Below are 20,299 nucleotides of genomic sequence, written 5' to 3'. Positions count from 1 at the left end.
TGCAGTAAACCTCAACTCCCGAATATGATCTAATCTTATCTCAAGATCGGCTAATTAAAACCCTCCGATACCAATATATTACCAATCGATCTTTCCATCGCTAACTAAAGCCTGTTTTGCTGTTTCTGCCATTTTTGAGCAATAGAGAGAAAAAAAAAAGCTGAACTGTTCAGGACGTGGCTTCTGACTGTAATAAGCAAAGTTCTAGAATGGTCTACCTTTTAAGGAAAATAAGAAGGAGTTTAATAGGGACTGCTCTGCCTCTTTACACACAGAAAGCTTAAATTATAGAATAAAAGTCCTGAAACCAAATAACATTAATAGATTCTCAATTTCAAGTAACTAAAAAATATATTTTTGTATTATTTTTAAGTAAATAAGCGTAGACTAAGAAAAAAACTGACCACAAATTGTCCAATAACAGTTAGTCTTTTTTGATACTTGAAAATATTATATATTTTTTTTAATTAAAGGTTTCATCTTTCTCTTGTTTCTCTTAAAGAAAAGTAATAAATGGAAACGGTTCATGAGTTCAAGTTTGAATACTCCAATATTCAAATATTTGAGTTTTATTTTCTGTTGTTTCATAATTTTCTGTATTGAGGAGATTAAATCATTTTAGTAAGATTGGTACAGACAACCACATTTCTGGTACTGAGACATCCCTAGCAAGAACTGTCCAACACAATGACATACAGCACTGTGCTATATGTGTGTTATAAAACCATTTGTTACTCAGATAAATGTTTTAATGAGAGTTGAAACATACAGCAGTTATATAATGCAACAATGACATGTTATACATAGAATGTCATCTTGATCATCCCAATTTAATACTGACCTCTGACACTGATCTGATATTTTATTTCATTATAAAACTACTGAGCTGTTTTAAGTTGCATCACTTTACTCAAGAAGACTCCAACTACTATCACACTCAGCTATCACACTGTTTGAGTGTGTGTGTGCATACTGTATCAGGAGACATATGTTAGGCAGGGATAGGACTGAATTGGTTCTCTGCTATCTGATCCAGCATTTTCCACTGATATCAGCCCGATACAGGTACGCCATCTCCAGTTGCTGCTAGAACACTGATCAGCTGCACGCTGCATAAAAAATACACTAGGTGGAGAGAGCTTAGTAAAAACAACCGGGTGAAAGAGTGTCAAATTGTAAACTGCATAACATGAGGAGGCTGAGTGGATGTTTGTATAGTATGTTGATATATAATTTAGCATTTGTTGAATTAGTGGAATGAAACTTAATTGAGTGTTTTTATACTTGTAGTTTAGTTGTTTTTGTTGACACTAGACCTGAAACTAGTGATTATTTTGGTAGTCGACTAATCTTGATTATTATTCAGATTAGTCGATCAGTAATCCACAATCTCTGCTTGCTGTGGGTATTTGTTCTGTTCCTAACTTTCTCTATCCTAACTTCAAAATAATGGAAATGGCTGAATGTGGGATTTAAATGTTCGGTTAAATGTGAAATGTTTAGATATTTAATAAGAAAATATGAAATCTGTTGTGTCTGAAGTGAACAGATTTTTATAATCGAAAGTGACAACTAATCTGTTTTTTTATTATTGTGAATTTAAGCAGCTTGGCTTACAAACTTAAAAATCTACTATGATGTGTAATTTCTAGGGGTGTGACGAGACACTAATATCACAAGACGATACAAGACACGATATTGGAGACGAGACGAGATTTAAAAATAAAATTTTAAAGAAAACGTCAAAAATGAAAAATGGCTAGAAAATTAGAGTTTTATTTAACAAAACAGACTGGTTTCTCTCACACATTGATTCTATAAAAAACAGAAATAAAAATATAAAAAAAAAATCTAGGTCTTATATAGTGCAAACAATAAGTGCTAACCACAACCTATGCTTGAAGTGCAAACAGAGACAGAACATTTTTTTTAATGCGGTACAGAGCTAAGGGATTAGTACAACTGCCTATGAAACAGTCACGTGTAGGATTTACTTACAGTATTTACATATGGTTTGTGTCTTGTTGGTCACTCTGTTACTGTTTATTGTTTCCACTGGAGCCAAAATGCAGCCAGACATACAACTTAAAAGTAGCAGAAGCATCTTCTATAAAAATACCCGAATTTTCCTCTTCTACTGAGAGCTGCTCTCACTGCTCAGCCACCATGCTCTATCACTAACCCTACTGGGTTGCCAGATCCCTCTTAAAAAGTCGAATCTTAACTGTTTTTTTGCCCCATGAGACAGGTTTAAGCCTGACGAGAAATATTGTCCGTTTTAATCTCACGAGATCTCGTCACACCCCTAGTAATTTCTATTGTTAGAATATATTCGGGTACTGCAACATTAATTTTCCTCCTTATCAGACGTAGTTAAGTTATATTATCTTGCACTATAGAGATATAACTGTATATGCATTTATACTGAATAAGAATACAATATTTCTAGCAATAATATATAGAACAGGGTGCACAACTCCAATCCTGAAGGGCTGAAAAATCTAGAAGTTGCTCAACCCTGCCTGTAAGCTGCAAGGTACTGTGGGAAGTGTAGTAGGTTTATGAGTCACAGTCTGCATTACTGGACAGCAGAACTTGCTATTGTTTGTCTTTTCTTTAAAGTCAAAACAGGATGTACCAACTAACTCAGGAGGAAGTAAACCACAGTGAGTAGAACACACTTTAACTTACTCATACCTATCATCTACATATCATCAAGTAAAACAGTTGGTGAACCTTCACATTCCGACTGACGTAAACACATACATACAGTGTGTGAAACAGAGCCTAAATTAAAGAACTACACATGTGTAGTTCACACATTTTTAGTTACTAGTTATGGAAAATCTCTATTCAAATTCTTTGTAGTCCCAGACTAGGCTTAATCCCTGTCTGGGAAACGGCTCCATAATGAACTCAATCATTAATCATAGTTCTGGTTGCCAAGACTATGCATTGTCCTGTAAGAAACCAAACCAGTTTCAGACAAACCCAAATAATTCCCTAAACAATTTAACCAACTCCAGACATAGAAATCTAACCCAGGATTAATATCAGAATCAGCCTACGTCGAGCTTCAAGGTGACACTATAGTAACAGACGCAAGCGCTTTGGTTATTTCAACAAATACAACCACAGATAACAGACTGCCTTGGCAACCTTACCATGCCTCAGCCCACGTATGTGTGGTGTGTATGAGTCCGATTAGATTAAGGACATTTTTATAAACGTTAAAATTAAGATTTTTAGAACATTTGAATTGTAATAGCCTGCTTAGTTAATTCAGATGTAGGTGGTTTGAATTCTTTTACACGCATCTTGGTGTCATGCTAAATTATAGAGCGTTGTTTGGATTATTTACACAACACTATCATAATGTGCTATGATTTGATGATACATGATAATATAGGGAAAAGTAAAGAACAAATTTTACTCTGAAGGGTAAAATGTAACAAAGGCATTTACTGAACTTAATCATATTTAAAAATCATTCATTTTGAAACGGCAAAATGATATAGAATTGACATTTTTTGCTCCTACAGTCAAATTCACTAAGACTACAAAACAAGCTTTTCTGGACAAGCTGAGAGATACAGAACTTTCACTGAAAGAAACGGAAGCATGTTGACTGATGCAGAAAAGTAAAATTACAAGATAAAAACAAGATTTATATGAATATGAATCAAGTTTTGCTGAGTTTCCTGCAAGCTATTTCTTGTCTGCTTCACCAGAGTTACATAGTGCAGTTAGTAGCACTTATGGAGACACTATTCTGCCTATTACAAATCCCTGGGTCATGACCATGTTATAACAAGCTGTTTTTTTAAGGTTTTACATATATAGCTGGATAGGGTTTCTTTTACAGCAATCAGACAGATATTCTATCAGATTGTTTGACTGAGACAGGAGTGGATGGAGGAGGATGCAAAGAAATACGTTTTAATATGTATTAATCTAAGTATATTTGTGTTTATTTGCATACTCACTGTTTTGATGTGTGTTTACGTCACAAAATTCACACCTACAGTGGCATGCAAAAAGTTTGGGCACCCCTGGCCAATCTTCCCGTTATTTAAACAGTTCAGTTAGAAGAAAATGAACTAAAGTCTGACAGAAACATTTTTTCACACCATTGTAGATTGAAAAATTAAAGGGCTAAACAAGAGATATCAGATCATTTTCCAATGATCTCAGACCTTAATTACACTGTTAGGGATGTTGCCTGCTCAGAGTCATGGTAAGGAAATGCCAGGTGATGCAAATATTAGAGCTTTAAATGCTGTTTCCTCAAACCATGTCCCAACTGTCAGTATCCAGTCAGATGGTCAGATGAATGCAAAGCATTTTCCTAAGGAGTTGTTTCTAGAGGCCGACCGATCGATCGGCCAGCCGATTTAATCGGCCGATTTTTGTTATTTTTTTATCAATCGGCATCGGCCGATTTTCTTATTTGGCCGCGCCGATTTTAATCCGGCACATCTGCGGGCAGCTACTTGGAACGCGCAAGGTTTCAAGAGTGAGCAAGACTTTCAACGGGTAAGGCATCCATTTTTACAATCCAGTGTCCCAAAGTCTATATTTTCTCTCATGATTAGTAATCTGTGATGTTGCTTCATTTACTGAAAAAGAATAGAATTTCAACTGCATCGGTGTTGTAGCATTTCTCTCCAAACGAAACTATGCTTAGCGTTGATGGCAGGAGTGCATTTGGAATGCGCCCTGACTATGCAAGGCAAGCCCTATCTATAAGCTCTAGTATAAAATAACTGACATCTCTTCTTCAGAAACGAAAATCTAAGTAAATAAAATCAAATTAACACTTGATATTTTCAGTATTTAAATTATTTTTAGACGAAATGAAAAAGGGCAGGACTAAAACTGTTTAAGGATATTTGCAGCATCAGCTGCGCTGAAATAATAATTACTGGTTAGTCAGGATTATTAGAGGACTGTACTTCTCCTTATATATAAACAGTGTTGGGCACGTTACTTTGAAAAAGTAATTAGTTATAGTTACTCTTTACTTCTCCAAAAAAGTAACTGAGTTACTAACGGAGTTACTCCACTATAAAAGTAATTAGTTACCAGTAAAAGTAACTATCCCGTTACTTTTTATTATTCGCCCGTCAAAAAAAGGAAATCAATTATGCATTTACTATTATTATTAGAAAAATAACAAAAAATAACAAACGAAAATAAACCCAAAATGTTGACAAAAATATAATCTAAGGAATTTCAAAAAAATAAAACGAAATTCTCCACACAACCAAAGAAAATTACTAAAACTTGTAATACTGAAAAAAGCGGAAAAACGCGTCTGGGGATGAAATTTAACAAACCAAGCCACACTCAAAAGAAATATGTATATATAAAACAAAATAATGGACAAAAACAACAATTTAATGCCCGTTAAAATGGTATTAATATAACAGCTTCACCAAAAGAGAATAGAGCTTAGATCGTGCCCAAAAAATCCGACCCAGCCGGAGCCCGTGCACATTCTGCCCAAGCCCGAACCATAAACTGTCATTATGAGCCTGACCCGATCCGCCCCATAAACTGTCTGTTTTCGGGCTGATTGAATGAGCGAAATATAATCAGAATTATGTTAATTAACACTGTAACATAGAAGCATAGAACTATTATTTAATTTAAATGATTTTTAAGAACAGCTACACACAGTGCTGCAAGTCAAACGCGGAGGCGTTCACGTGCGCCCAGAGCTACGTGATTACAGTTTTCATTTTTATTATAGTTTAATTTTATTTTGTTTTTATTTTTTCTGTTCATTTTAGGGTGGGCTTGCTAGCGCGAGCGCTTTACACAAGAACTAACGGACCACGAGTGCCGCGCGCTCGGCACAACAACTCCCGCTGTACAACAGCGCTTATAAATAAATTAAACACAAAAATGAGGGTATTCTATCAGTAATTTCAGTTCGTTTTAGTTAGTTTTATAAACACAAAATACAGTTCGAGATAGTTATGTTTTTCCTTTTAATTACCGTTTGTATTAGATTCAGTTAACACAAATGTTTTTCACTTTCAATTTTCGCTATTTCGTTCGCTTTAGTGAACAATAATAATTGGTTACTTAGCAACATTGTGATTATCACACCAGAGCTTTATATAAAATAAAAATAGGAGCCTGATTTCGGGTCGGTCCTCAGGTCAGGTGGGATTCGGGCAGAGAATCTAAGCTCTAAAATAGAAAGCAGCAGCACCACAAAAACCGGAGCAGCTAAAAAGAGCTTAACGTCCTTAATTCGGAACTTGGGTTGTCCACGGCAATCACTGAATTGATTAGAGCACGCAAATCGTCACAATTGTGCCTCACTTCACCACGCCTAACCACAGGCACAGCGGCCAGAAGCTCAAGTTCACCGGACAGAGGAGGGGTTAACCAGGGCAAAGCGAAATAAAAAAAAAAAGTTCATAGAGTGGCTAAAGTAACGTGCAGTAACGGGGTGTCGGAAATGGTAACGGCGTTATAGTTACAGTCATAGTAATTAGTTAGATTACTCGTTACTGAAAAAAAGTAACGGCGTTAGTAACCGGCGTTAGTGCCGCCTCCTGCTGTTCTGCTGTAAAACTCACCCGTTTAAAGCGGTTTGCGCTGTTAGATATTAAATGAAACGATGAGCAGAATTTTCTGTTTTGTCGGGTTCTACTTTAGAACCCCCTCCAGACTTTTCTGATAAAAGCCCATTTTATCCTGAACCTATAAAGTCCGCGCTCTTCAGCTTTCTCAACTCATTTTCCGCTCACGCACCGAACCTCCAGTACAGCTGATGAGACGCGTTTCTCTGGCTAAGGAGCTCATTTGAAGAAGAAAAAAAAAACAGATAAAGCTATATTTAAATTACAGCACCTGTCTGTTTTTGCATTATTTATAATTTTATTCTTAATTTAAACGTCACCCATTTTTGTAAAATAATATCTGCAGCCCTAATGTGAACATTTTATAACATTGTCCTCCCATGTCCATTCGTTTTCAACTGCATGGAGTTGAAGAAGAAATGAGCTTTGCCGTTTTGGAGTAACTATCTAAAGTTGTCACATTATGGAAGTCTTCTTGCACTCTGTTAAACATATTAAAATGAATAATTAATAGACTAACAGACTGCAACAAGTCATACATTTGTTAATTAGTAGGCCCCTACAGTAAATTTTATATAATAGCCAACATAATATTTCTACTATAAACATGAATATATAGTGTATATAGAACATATGTTATATAATGAATAAAATAAAATGTTATGGATAATACAATCTAAATAAAATTAATATTTTTTTATTAACATATAGTGATATAGTAACATTAAAGTCACTATAAAATGCTAACCTTATTTTCAATAAATGGTGTGAAGTTTACAACTGTTGTTCCTCCTCTTACTAGTATGATTTTAAGCATGCCAAATAAATATAATACGATAGCATATCGGCCCTAAAAATCGGCAGGTCACATCGGCCATCGGCTGACTCTGACCACTAATGATCGGTATCGGCATCGGCCTTAGAAAAACCCATATCGGTCGGTCTCTAGTTGTTTCCTTAGCTCCCAATGTAATAATAAAAAAATAAGATAACAAGGATGATCACAGACAAATTGAGTTCTGAAAGGCCAAGAAAACTTTAAAACAGGACTGTTCATTAAATTGCAGCAAAGGCGAATCAAAAGCTTTGTTCGTTCAGTGACACCTACACAAATATGACCTTCATGGAAGAGACATGTCAAAAAATCTTTCTCACCTAAAAATACATAATTAAAGCCTTTTAAAGGAACAGCTAAATCTGAGGCATTTTGGAAACTGAGTCCTGTGAGCTCATGAAGTTAAAACAGAACTTCTTGGCTGCGAATAGCAAAAGTATGGATAAAGAAAATATAGTGCTGAAAAGAACTGTCAAATTATTTCCAACATTTTACTGGTAGTGCGAAAATGGATTTCATTTATCAACAGCTAGGTTTGGAAGCAAACATCACATTGGCTGTAAAAAAAAGCATATATTGTGCATAGCTGGCTACAAAAACTGTTTATAATCTGTACTTATCATAATACTGTACTTGCCAGAAGGGCTTTTATTAAGCATTGACCACAGAGGATGTCAAAACTTTTTTTCCTACTTTTTCATTTTAAACCATTAAATGCTAACGTATTTTATCTTAATACAATAACAGCTAGCTAGATTAAAGCAGCCTCCACATGGTGAGGTTAGTCTTTTTTTTATTTGATTAATTAACTGCATTTTCATTTTTCTTTACCAGATTGTGCTTCCCTTTCCTTATATACAAATCAGCAGATATTAAGGGTATAACAAATACCGATCTATATCTACCGATATAACAATTTTTTGTGGTGTCAAATATCAATATATTTATTGAAATGTAGACTCACCCCCTGTCAGGCCCTGTCTCTCCTACACTCAGCTCTATTTGTGATCACCGGAATATTGAATTCACCTGTTCACACCCGTATAAATACACTTTCACTACACACACCCTGCTAAGTATTTTTTATCACTTTACAACTTATGTATCCCTTACCTTTGTTTACTCTCTTATTATCAACCTTGTTTTGTGTTTTTATTCCACCCTGATTCCTGTCTGCCCTCTGATATATGCTTGCCTGTGTATAACCCTCTGCCTGTTTCTTGTTTATGTTATGTCTGCTTCTTCTTGCTGCTGTTTACTGGTAAATGACCCTGCTCCTTCTGACCTCTCTTTTGTATCAATACTTATTGTAATTGTAAGTATCTTATTTTGTATCTGTGCTTGTCTAAGTCCTGTGCTATCATAACACATAACACCCAATTCGACTTACTAAAGTTACTGCTTCATTACTCCACATGGTGGCACTAATCAAATAAACAGGGTAAACGTAAGGTGAAGAATATTGGATGTCAAATTCTGTGAAACTGACACCAATAAATCCAGAATTATTGGTATTTGCTTGTTTAGGAGTATTTTATCCTCTTCAGAAACACAGATGATGTTAAGTATTGTAGATATCATATCATCTTGTGTTATAAATTAAATATCACAGAATCACAGAATCACAGAATCACCGATTAGGGGTGGGCCATATCATATCGTACGTGATAATATCGCCAAAATACCCTGAAATATCGTGCCATATCACCCACCCCTAATTATCTAATTATCACATCAGAGAACAACTTTTTTGCCGTTTTTAGCAAAAGAAAAATTCACACTGTTCTAATTATCCATTATGTATCTACTAGAGACATATTATATCTGTCCAGTATCATTTATTTTACTTTAATCCTGGATATAAGGAGATATTTGGAGTGCATTATTATTAGCATCGTGACATTCTGGATCATTGCCTTCTGTTACAAATCTGATAAAAAAAATATATTTTTTTTATATCTCAGTAAGCCATATCATATTGCATGCAATAATACAATTCTAAATAATTTTTCTAATTCAGCCAAAAGTATTGTTGTCGTGAAAATACCATGAAATATCGTGATATTATTTTAGAGCCATATCGTCCACCCCTATCACCGATATTGTGATAACACGTATTGTGAGCTGCCCTGTAATTCCTGTCCTTAACTGATACATTAAACCCCTTTTGCACAGCCTGTTTCAGGATGTAGGATGATATATGTGGTGATAACCAATGAGTTTAAAACCACTTCACTTCACAACAAGTACCGACCTCTCCAAACTCTCTATAATAGACCAATTTAACTCCAGACAGCGCACAGCTCACACAACCAACACTAACTAAAGAAGGCAGCTGGATGTCACAGGTCAACACAAAGTCAACACAGAAGAAAAGACTGTCTGCGTCTGAGAGGAGCTTTAGTGGACTCCACTAGAGTAACCCGAGTCCATCCACTTAAAAAAGAGTAAAGCGAAGCAGCTGGTGGACTAGCTGCTCAACAATGTTGAGGAAATGTCACACTGGCATTGTTAGAGTACCGCACACAGGAGGAATGTCTGAAGCAACACCATCTGCAGTGTGTTACATTATCACTACAGTGTAGGAGTGGGCAATGTGATACTTGTTTTTCTGGTTTTCATGCATCTTGGCATGTTCTCCTCCACCAGTCTTACACATCATAATTATCCCTCCATGGCATGGATTATTTTTTGAAGGAAGATAATAACCACAACTGCTTAAGCATGATTGTATTAATATCTAACTTCATCCTGTTGCCCTGGGGTAACAAATGAAAAAACACTGATTTAGTTAGAAAACAAACAAACAAAAAAAGAATATTACAAACATTAAAAGGATGCTTTAATAACCCAAAGGGGGCTAATATCATGCATCGTAAAAGTGACTTTAAAGGATCATTAAGGATTGCATTTTCTGTAGTAATTTAATGTAAACATGTAAACATGTAAACATGATCAAGATGATCAGAATCATCAAATATTAAGATAACATGCACTGATTTTATGTTAAAGCACTGGCAGGTCTTATATATATCAGAGATTTAGCCACTATTAAACTGTGCAATACATAGCTGAAATCTGTGTGTGATGTACACACCAAATCTACCCACTGCCATTTCCCCAGTCCCATTCCCACACCCCGGGTTGCCAAGTATAAACAACAGCATGCAAACAGTGTGCTGCAGCCATGAAAAGAGGAGAATTGGCTATTTTTCTGCTGAACAGGTCATCACTGAGCTTCAGTAAGTTTGCTTGTCATAGCAAGGTAACTAACCACCACCACTGGCGTAGTAGAAATGGACATTTTGGATAATCAGGGTATGTGTAGTTTCGTTGAAATTAAATTAAGTACGATTTTTAAGACTTTTTACAATCACTCAGACACAACATTAAGACCACTATCACAATAACAAAATGGTATAAAGCAACAACATCAGTATTATGTTCAGACATTAAAGTATGCGATTTCTGTACTCTCAACTAGCTAATATTTTACACATAATTGAACAGTGTTGCACATACAAATCTAGTGCAAAACTGGGGGATTCCAACTAGGTTTCGTTAAATTTACACTTCCCCATGCCTTCAGTTCGTCTCCTACAGACTATATCTGAAAATAGCCCCCCTCCGTGTTGCCATAAATAATGCTGTTGGTTCTGCTTAGTTTAGTCTGCAGTTAAATCAGTAAACGTACTTATAACTTGGCATATTTGGAAATGTGGAAATTGCCAAATAAAATGTGCACAAATAAATCGATATAAAACTGTATTTACTGTCTGTGACAGTAAGATAGGGATTTAAGGATAGGGATTTAAGTCATTTTAAGACACATTAAGGCCTTGTTTTCAGCTACATTAACTGACCCTGTATAATGTATAATGACTTATTGATTATCACTGGATGAACTGTATGAAGTGTATGTGCATCTGTGTTAAAGCAGAATTGGTGCTGTCATGACTCCAAATGTTCATGGTCGAGTGATCGTTTATTTGCAGCACTACACAAAGTACTAGGTACAGAAAAACAAAGAATTGTTATGTGCTTACACATTTTACACAGTTTACACTTAACTTAACCAAAAGTGCCCAAACACAACAGATTACATATTGATTCACTAAACAGCAACACTTTCCGCATTTAAAAGGCAATGTTCTGGACTATCATTTTGTGAATTAAGTATGAAAACAATGAACAAAAACAGATTTCAAATGGTTTTGTGAATTAAATAATAAAACAATTAACAATAATAGATCTCAAACGTTTTTTTCTGAATTCATTATTAAAACAATGAACAAAAATAGATCCCAAAGGTTTTTTCCATAAATTATTAAAACTATTCAATGTTTTTGTGAATCAATTATTAAAATAACAAAAATAGATCTCAAACGGTTTTGTGAACTATTTATTAAAACCATTAACACATAGATCTCAAACCATTTTAGGAATTCATTGATGAAACAATTAACACAGATAGATCTTAAACCATTTTAGGAATTAATTAATGAAACAATTAACAAAGATAGTTCTCAAAACGTTTTGACTAATGCCATAAAATAACTTATTTTGGGTCACTAAAGAACCATGTTTATAAAATTAAATAACCCAAAATAATTCTTGGACATTTGAACAGCATTTAATCCACATGTTTAGCTGTTTATACTGTCTAGTTGTTAACTAATCGTCGACTTATCGGAAAAACAATCATCAGATTGGTCGACTATCAACAAATGATCATTCGATAATTCCTAATAGAAAGCTACATTAGTTACTGTTTTACTATGATAAATAAGTCATGCTTCACAAGTACAGTGAAGTACTGTATAGAAATAGTTATATAAATTACTAATTCCAGGCAACTGGTCATGTCTTATCATCCTGTTTAAAGTCATTGGTTTATACCAATGTTTTACTGCCAATCTGAAGAACTTTATCAGCTCAAAGGAGTGAAGTAATGTGAAGCGTGTTCATGATTGCAGCACTTTGATTTACCACCACTAGATCACCACAGCAGCAGCTACTGTTCAATCAAACGACTAGTGAACACAGTGAAAACATCAAAAGTATGTCAGAAGAACATCAGAGGAATGTTTACCCTTGCTGGCTGCAGGTCTACTTCTGCTCCTGGATCTGCTGCGCTGTCTCTGGAGCCTCGTTCTGCCCAGGAGCCTGTAGTAATACCCAGGCCTTCCAGAACCCTTCCTGCTCACTCCTGACATTGTTCCCACACACTCACACTCATACACTCACTCACACACACACACTCTCTCTCTCTCGCACCAGGATGTCACTTATTCCAAATCACTCACAGTCAAGCTCCCACAGTCCACATGCAAACATGCTGCTGGAACTGAAACCATTCAAATCATGAAGAATCCACATCCAGAGAGTCCAGAACTTCCAGAGAGAAGAGTCTGACCCTTAATCAAATCCACTGAAACACTGAGGAAAAGTGCAACAGGAACAGCACAACTTTTCTCTCTCTTCTTCACACTCTCCTGTAAAGTCTCTCCACTCAGCAAACACACACACTCTCTGCTCCACACTGTTCACAATCTGTGTGTGCAGGGAAGGTGGAGGTATGCCATTGAGTGCAGGGAGAGCAGCAGAACAAGACAAAGTTTTGAGCTGGCAGGAAAAGCAGGACTGGATTTCAGAAGGAGGGAACGGAGGGAGGGAGAGAGAGGAAGTGAAGGAATCCAGCCAAAGAGAACCAAGTGATTCAACTCTGTATGAGGACCAGAGTTTCAACTCACAATAAGTGAATTCATTATTAAAACAATTAACAAAGATAGATTTTAAAAGATTTTGTGAATTTAGTATAAAAAAATCAACAAAAATAGACTTCAAACTATTTTGTAAATTAATCAGTAAAACAATTAACAAAAATAGATCTCAAATGGTTTTGTGAATTAAGTATTAAAACAATTAACAAAAATAGATCTTAAATGATTTAGTGAATTAATTAATAAAACAATGAACAAAAACAGATCTCAAATGCTTTTGTAAATAGGGTATTAGAACAATTAACAAAAATAGATCTCAAATAGTTTTGTAAATTAATCAGTAAAACAATTAACAAAGATCTCAAATGGTTTTGTGAATTAATTATTAAAACAACAAAAATAGACCTCAAACGGTTTTGTGCATTAAATATGAAAACAATTAACAATAATAAATCTCAAACGTTTTTCTAAATTAATTATTAAAACAATTAACAAAAATAGATCTCAAATGATTTTGTGAATTAAGTATTAATACAATTAACAAAGATAGATTTCAAACAATTTTGTGAATTATCAGTAAAACAATTAACAAAGATCTTAAATGGTTTTGTGAATTGATTAATAAAACAATGGAAATAGATCTCAAACAGTTTTGTGAATTAATTATTAAAACAATTAACAAAAATATATCTTTTTTTACAATTTATTATTAAAACAATTTAAATGGTTTTGTGAATCAATTATTAAAATAACAAAAATAGATCTCAAACGGATGTGTGTATTAAATATAAAAACAATTAACTCAGATAGATCTCAAACCATTTTAGGAATTAATTCATGAAACAATTAACAAAGATAGCTCTCAAACCGTTTTGACTAATGCCATAAAATAACTTATTTTGGGTCACTAAAGAACCATGTTTATAAGATTAAATAACCCGAAATAATTATAATAGTTGTATTACAATTTTAAAAAGTCTTCCCAACATATTTATGAATGTATAAGTAAATATTAAATGCATTATATAATCACATAAGGTTCTGCTATGATGTGCGGAGTTCTGGATGGCTTTAAATAAAAAGAGAGAGACAGAATGAGATGCAACAGAAGGAGCTGAGGTGGTGTTGTGCAAATTTCATCACAAGAAGGTGAAAAAAGAGGAGGGGTTTGTAGGTTGTGTGGTAATGACAGGGTGTGGTCCGTCTCCCACAATTAAAGACTTTTTTTTTTGGGGGGGGGGGGGAGTATTAAGCACCAGTGTTGTGCTTAATACTGTTTTATTACAACAGTTAAGCTTGTAATTAAAAAAGTATATAGGTATATAGGCTTCACAAAAAAAAACTATATTTTGAACATTACTTAATGTAGGCTATGGGTATAAACATATTGTTGAGGAATGTTATTATATGTATTTATTAACTTTATAGGCAGAAGTCTCCTGTATGGTGATGGGTTAAATGCTGTTTCAGGAACCTCTATATTTAAGACTGTTCCTTGAATCATATTTTTTAAAACTCAAGTTTAGGTTAAAAATCTGATTATTATGTATTATTTATTATCTAATTATAAAAAATGTGACTATTGTTTATGGAACAATCTTTGACTATTGCCTGCAAACATAGCATTTTATCAACTACAAGGCTTCCCCCTTTCCTGTAAGAGCTGGTTCACCTAGACCTAGATATGGTTGTGTCACTAAGGAACAGAAAATGCTTACTTTGACGGATGTAATTATTTAAAAAAAGTTGTGTGCATTTATACTGTTGCATTTCCTCATGATTTGATTAAAAACAGTAAAATCCATTTAATGTTAAATATGTTCTAATATTTACAATGATTCTCTTCCTCCACACTAAGACAAAAAGTCAGTGTATGGATGTTGTAGGCAGCTTTGTGCATAAGAAGTTCTTAATGGTGAACACATGTGATGTCTATAGAAAGCACTGTAGAAGAGGCTGGAATCAGAAGCATGTGCACATGTTATGGCTTTGATCAGCTAACAGAACTGGTCAGAGTCTAAAAGTACTGCTAAAGAAACCCAAAGCAGCAAAGTATCCATTAAGTTTTACTTAAAATAACTGCTCGACATGCTCCCAACTTCTGTGAAACAGTCCAGTTTGTTTTCAGTAGGCCTTTTTCATATTTTCTCCAAATTTCAGGCTTTTTAATTATGACCCATGCCCATGGTGACCGTTACGACCACAGAACCGCTCTTTGCTGGATTTGGAATGTACTTCAAATCTGTTGTTTGCTATTTCTAAGCTGTTTATGATGGCTGGTTATGTAAGGCTGTTAGAGCCATTATATGTGGTTAAAACTTGAAACCAATACAGGGAGGTGACACTGAAATGTATATACTGCAATATTTCTGTTCAAAAAGAGAGTAAGAGATTGTATAGGCTGGAATGTTTGGGAATAGGAGAGACCACTTAAAAATTATGAGTTTCTTTGATTTTACCAACTTTAAAACCTCTGGAAAATAATCAAGAGGAAGATGGCTGATCACAAGCCATCAAACCAAGCTGAACTGCTTGAATTTCTGCACCAGGAGTGGCATAAAGTTATCCAAAAGCAGTGTGTAAGACTGGTGGAGGAGAACATGCCAAAAACTGTGATTAAAAACCAGGGTAATTCCACCAAATGTTGATTTCTGAACACAAACTTAAAACTTTATGAATATGAACTTGTTTTCTTGCATTATTTGAGGTCTGAAAGCTCTATATATTTTTTTTTGTTATTTCAGCCATTTCTAATTTTCTGCAAATAAATGCTCTAAATGACAATATTTTTATTTGGAATTTGGAAGAAATGTTTTCTGTAGTTTATTTTACTCACACATATACCTGTAAATAGCGAAATCAGAGAAAGCTGTTCCAGAGCTGTATACAAACACGAATCAAGCACAATATTATGACCACTTTCTTGTGCTTCTGACTTTACATGTACAAGAAGGTGCAGCTATGTAGGAGTGTCTAATAGAGTGAATACAGTGTTCAAAAACTCCAGCAGCACTGCTGTGTCTGATCCACTCATACTAACCCAACACACACTAACACCTCCTACACCACCACCATGTCAGTGTCACTGCAGTGCTGAGACCACCCAAATAATAGCTGCTCTGTGGTGGTCCTGTGAGGTCCTGACCACTGACCGTACAATGTGCCCCTATATGCACAGTGGAGCTGAATAAATAGATGATTGGTATAGAAACAAGGATTCAAAACTACTATGCTTAATCTGTGTGAATACACATAAACTAAAGACATATACTCCGTAACACACACACACACACACATTTTGATTATATAATAAAACCAAACATTTAAAAGGCAATTAAAAATTAACCCAAAATATTCCAGTCATACGTTGGAACTGTGTTTAAAATCACAGGCTACATTTAGGCTCACACAGCTCTGCTGTTGTAGTAGCTGACTGTGTTGGTCCAGTTCCAGTGTGGCTGGATTCCAGCCCATTGTTTGTATGTGTGCACCCATAAGGAGGCCAGACTAGTTTCTCCAGGCATGGCCCTTGTAGCCAATCAGGAGTCAGCAGAGGGTGTGGGTCAAGCAGCTGGAGTAGTGCTGAGCAGATGGACACAAAGAGACACAAATGTGTGCACACAACTGCTCCTTCTCTCTCTCTCTCTTCCCCCACTTTCTCTCTCTCTCTCTCACACACGCACACAAACACACACAAATATTTGTTTTATACCCTATCAGAGCATGAGGTCATACACATGTCCCATATATATTATACATTTTGTCATTGTCACACACACAAAAAAACATCCAAAAAGCAACTTTATAAAGGAAGAAAAACTTTCTTAACTTTTAATGGAAGTCAAAGTTATTTTGAAGCATTTCTACTGTTTAGTTATTTACTAAATACTAACACAGAATATTTACATCTAAATATTCAGATTCTCATAATTTTAAAATGTGAATGAAATACAGTACCAGTCAAAAGTTTGGATGCACCTTCTCATTTAATGTGTTTATTTATTTATTTTCATTCATTGTATATGAATACTGAAGTCATCCAGACTATGAAAGAACACATAAGGAATCATATAGTAAATTTAAAAATGTAAAACAAACCAAATATACTGTGAATTATTTAGATGGCTCTTATCTGGGGTGCTGTTAACTTATGGTTTTCAAAAAGTTCAATAGAGGTAACTCTTGGTCTTCCTTTCCTGGGGCAGTCCTGATGAGTGCCAATTTCATCATAATGTTTTTGATGGTCTTTACAACTGCACTTAAAGATACGTTTAAAGTTTTTACAATATTTCGGATTGACTGACCCTCATTTTCTTTACATGGTTGAGTAGTTCTTGTCATAATATGAATTAGAACATAACTTACATAGGGCTATTTACTGTATACCAACTCAACCTCTTCACAACACAACTGATGCTCTCAAACACATTTAGAGGACAAGAAATTTAAGTACTTAACTCTAAGTTCGGCACAGCTGTTAACTGAAAGCCATTCCAGATTTTCCTCAAAAAACGACTGAGAAAACCTAGTTATTAACACTTTTTTCAGAATTTAAAAAATTTTAAAATAATGAAATAACACTGAATTTGTGTCCAAACTTTTGACTTGTACTGTATGTCTTTTAGAAAACACTTTATTAGAAGGCAACCTTCAGAGGAGCTCCAGTATGCATGTGTTACCACTAAATAGTGTATTTAAAATTGTATACACTGATATGTAATGGAGTGGCAGTTCTACAGTGGACAGCTTAGTGGGTGGTAATGATTGTGACTGGCAGCATCTGGCCAGAATTGTCCTTGTAAACAGACAAGCAACTCTGACAAAAATCACACCCACACTCGATAAGGGAGCCCCCACAGGTCAGTAAAGTGTTCTTTAGCTTCCATGAAGCATGGCAAAAGTCATGGGACACGGGATACTAGTTCTGCTTATACATGTGTTATAAAGTTATCATGTTGGAAGCTTTTAAATAAAGCATTACTTAACTTTCTAAATATGTTTTAGCTATCTCAGGTATAAATAACAGTTTTTTTATTGTTCAAGTCACACCCTATTGTTTTTCAGCCCTGTTGTCCAATAAAATCTGAACATTCCCTTCCTACACACAACTACACACGCTGACACTGACACACACACACACACACAAATCTACCTTAAAAAAAGAGAAAAGGACATGGAAAGACAAAGAAAGCAGACAAACATGTTGATGTTGATGATGTCACTGAGCACACAGCCCCAAGGGCAAAGCAGCAGTGTCTCAGTTTCTATGGATACAATACAGCACACGCCTCAGCACCTGTTGGGATGTGTGGGTGTGGATATGTGTGTGTGTGTGTGTGTGTGTGTGTGTGTGTGTGTGTGTGTGTACTTATGTAACTTGACTATTGTTTTGGAAGATGTGCCAGACAGGGAAAAATCATACATGCAATTTTCCAATAGAAATTTAAAAATAGCTTTAATATATAAAACAATCAACAACACAACAATATAATAATATATTATTATTATTATTATTATTATTATTATTATTATTATACCTTTAAAAAACTGATCTCTCTTAACATTTTAAAATATATGCACGATAAATACATTTGTTTCGATTACATACTGTCCCAAAAATAACTGTAATAAACAATAATATTGCCTTTTTTTATATTGTGCCACTTACGTACTAATTCTATAATAACATAGTAAAGCAATCTTATCGTTTTAAAACATAATTAACTTTTAAGGAATATTAAGAAGGGAGATGTATACTGTTCATCCTATTCTGTAATTCAGTGTGTGTGTATTAAAGTGTCATTATTGATGTGTGACTGGATAAAATATAAAATATTATAATTAAATTAAAATTATAAAAAATTATGTTAAATATTATTACTGGATAAAATATTAGCTAAAATATTAAATTCATATGTATGTAAACCTAACACACAATGAAATAATAAAAATAATAGACAATAATGAGGTCAGTAAATATGACTGATGTCATGTTCATATACGGTCTGATATACCATAAGTCCTTATCTTTCTCTCTCTGTTTCTCTCTCTCTCTCTTAGGCACACACACACACACACACAATCTGTAAACCAGTCAAATGCAAAAAAACGCTCACAAGCACATCAATTGTACACATAAGTTGTATGAGTGTGTGTGTGATGCCCTGTGTCTCTCCCTGTAGACTCATAATAACACACTCGTTCTGTTCATAACTGAAACGGTTAAAGCTGACGTTGTATTTTGGGGTCACTTTCAGGGGGCAGTCTGAATCGGGGTCGTTTCCTGTTCTCAAGACTTTCCCTGCACTCAGATGCTCTGGGGACTGACCTCATCTTAACAGCTTGTGTGTGTGAGAGAGAGAGACTGTTTGTATGGGAAGCTGAGTGCCCTAGAAGTTTCCACAAGATAATGTGCCTCAGGAGTCCGGCCTGTTCCCCCTGGAGCTGATATGGAGCACATATGTACATACCTGACACATGTGTACATTCACAAACACAAACTTATAAGTACATGACTTTGTGTTTTTGTCATTATATTTAAAATTAACTTACAGTGTAGGACTTAATCTTATGAATAAATATCAAAAGGTATTTTAGTACATACTGTATTTTTCACACTATAAAGCACAACAGATTATAAGGCATACTTTCAATGAACGTCTATTTTCATACATAAGGTGCACCAGATTATAATCGCTAATAATGTGACACTAGTAAGGAACAAGGGTATCACCATGTTTTCCTTCTAATTCAGCAGGTCTCACTGCTGGATGGTGATGGTGGGGGCGTAGGGGGTTAACTAAGTTAAGTAAAGCTAAGTTAAGTGAACAAAAAAGTAATTAAGCAAGTGCTGGATGTTAATCTACACAGATTTCTCTCCTGAAAACTGTTTATTTTGGTGAGTAAAGTGCTTTCGTTTATTTACAGTGAGTTTTGATTTCAAGATTTTCATTAAGGCTGGGTGCAGCAGAATTAGCATTAGCAGCTAACTTCTACACTGAGGAACCCTGAGTGTTCCGATAAGCCAGGGTAGTATAAGCTAGTGGTTCGTCCCACATAGCATATTTTAACCCAAAAAACACGCAGGCTACAGTCCGATAAAGTCGCCTCTGAACAGTCACCGGTGCTGGAGAAACTTCACT

The 20,299-nt window shown here is 35.0% G+C and overlaps 1 protein-coding gene across 4 annotated transcripts in view; it reads right to left on the bottom strand.

Annotated features, from left to right (window-relative positions):
- dab2ipb (DAB2 interacting protein b) overlaps positions 1 to 20,299 on the bottom strand; it is a 238,384-nt gene that overhangs the window by 148,331 nt on the left and 69,754 nt on the right. Inside the window, exon 1 of one of the 4 annotated variants that reach the window (XM_007260386.4) lies at positions 12,527 to 12,998. The exons of 2 other annotated variants lie outside the window; for them this stretch is intronic. In XM_007260386.4, the coding sequence (XP_007260448.1) occupies positions 12,527 to 12,650 (124 nt within the window). In that variant the 5' untranslated portion in view covers positions 12,651 to 12,998. Of the gene's footprint in view, positions 1 to 12,526; positions 12,999 to 20,299 lie in introns of those variants that run through there. One more of the 4 variants, XM_022665295.2, reaches the window with a different exon arrangement.

This window comes from Astyanax mexicanus, chromosome 1 (assembly GCF_023375975.1).
Source record: "Astyanax mexicanus isolate ESR-SI-001 chromosome 1, AstMex3_surface, whole genome shotgun sequence".
Taxonomy (NCBI): Eukaryota; Metazoa; Chordata; class Actinopteri; order Characiformes; family Acestrorhamphidae; genus Astyanax; species Astyanax mexicanus.
This window is presented reverse-complemented; position numbering and strand designations above follow the sequence as displayed.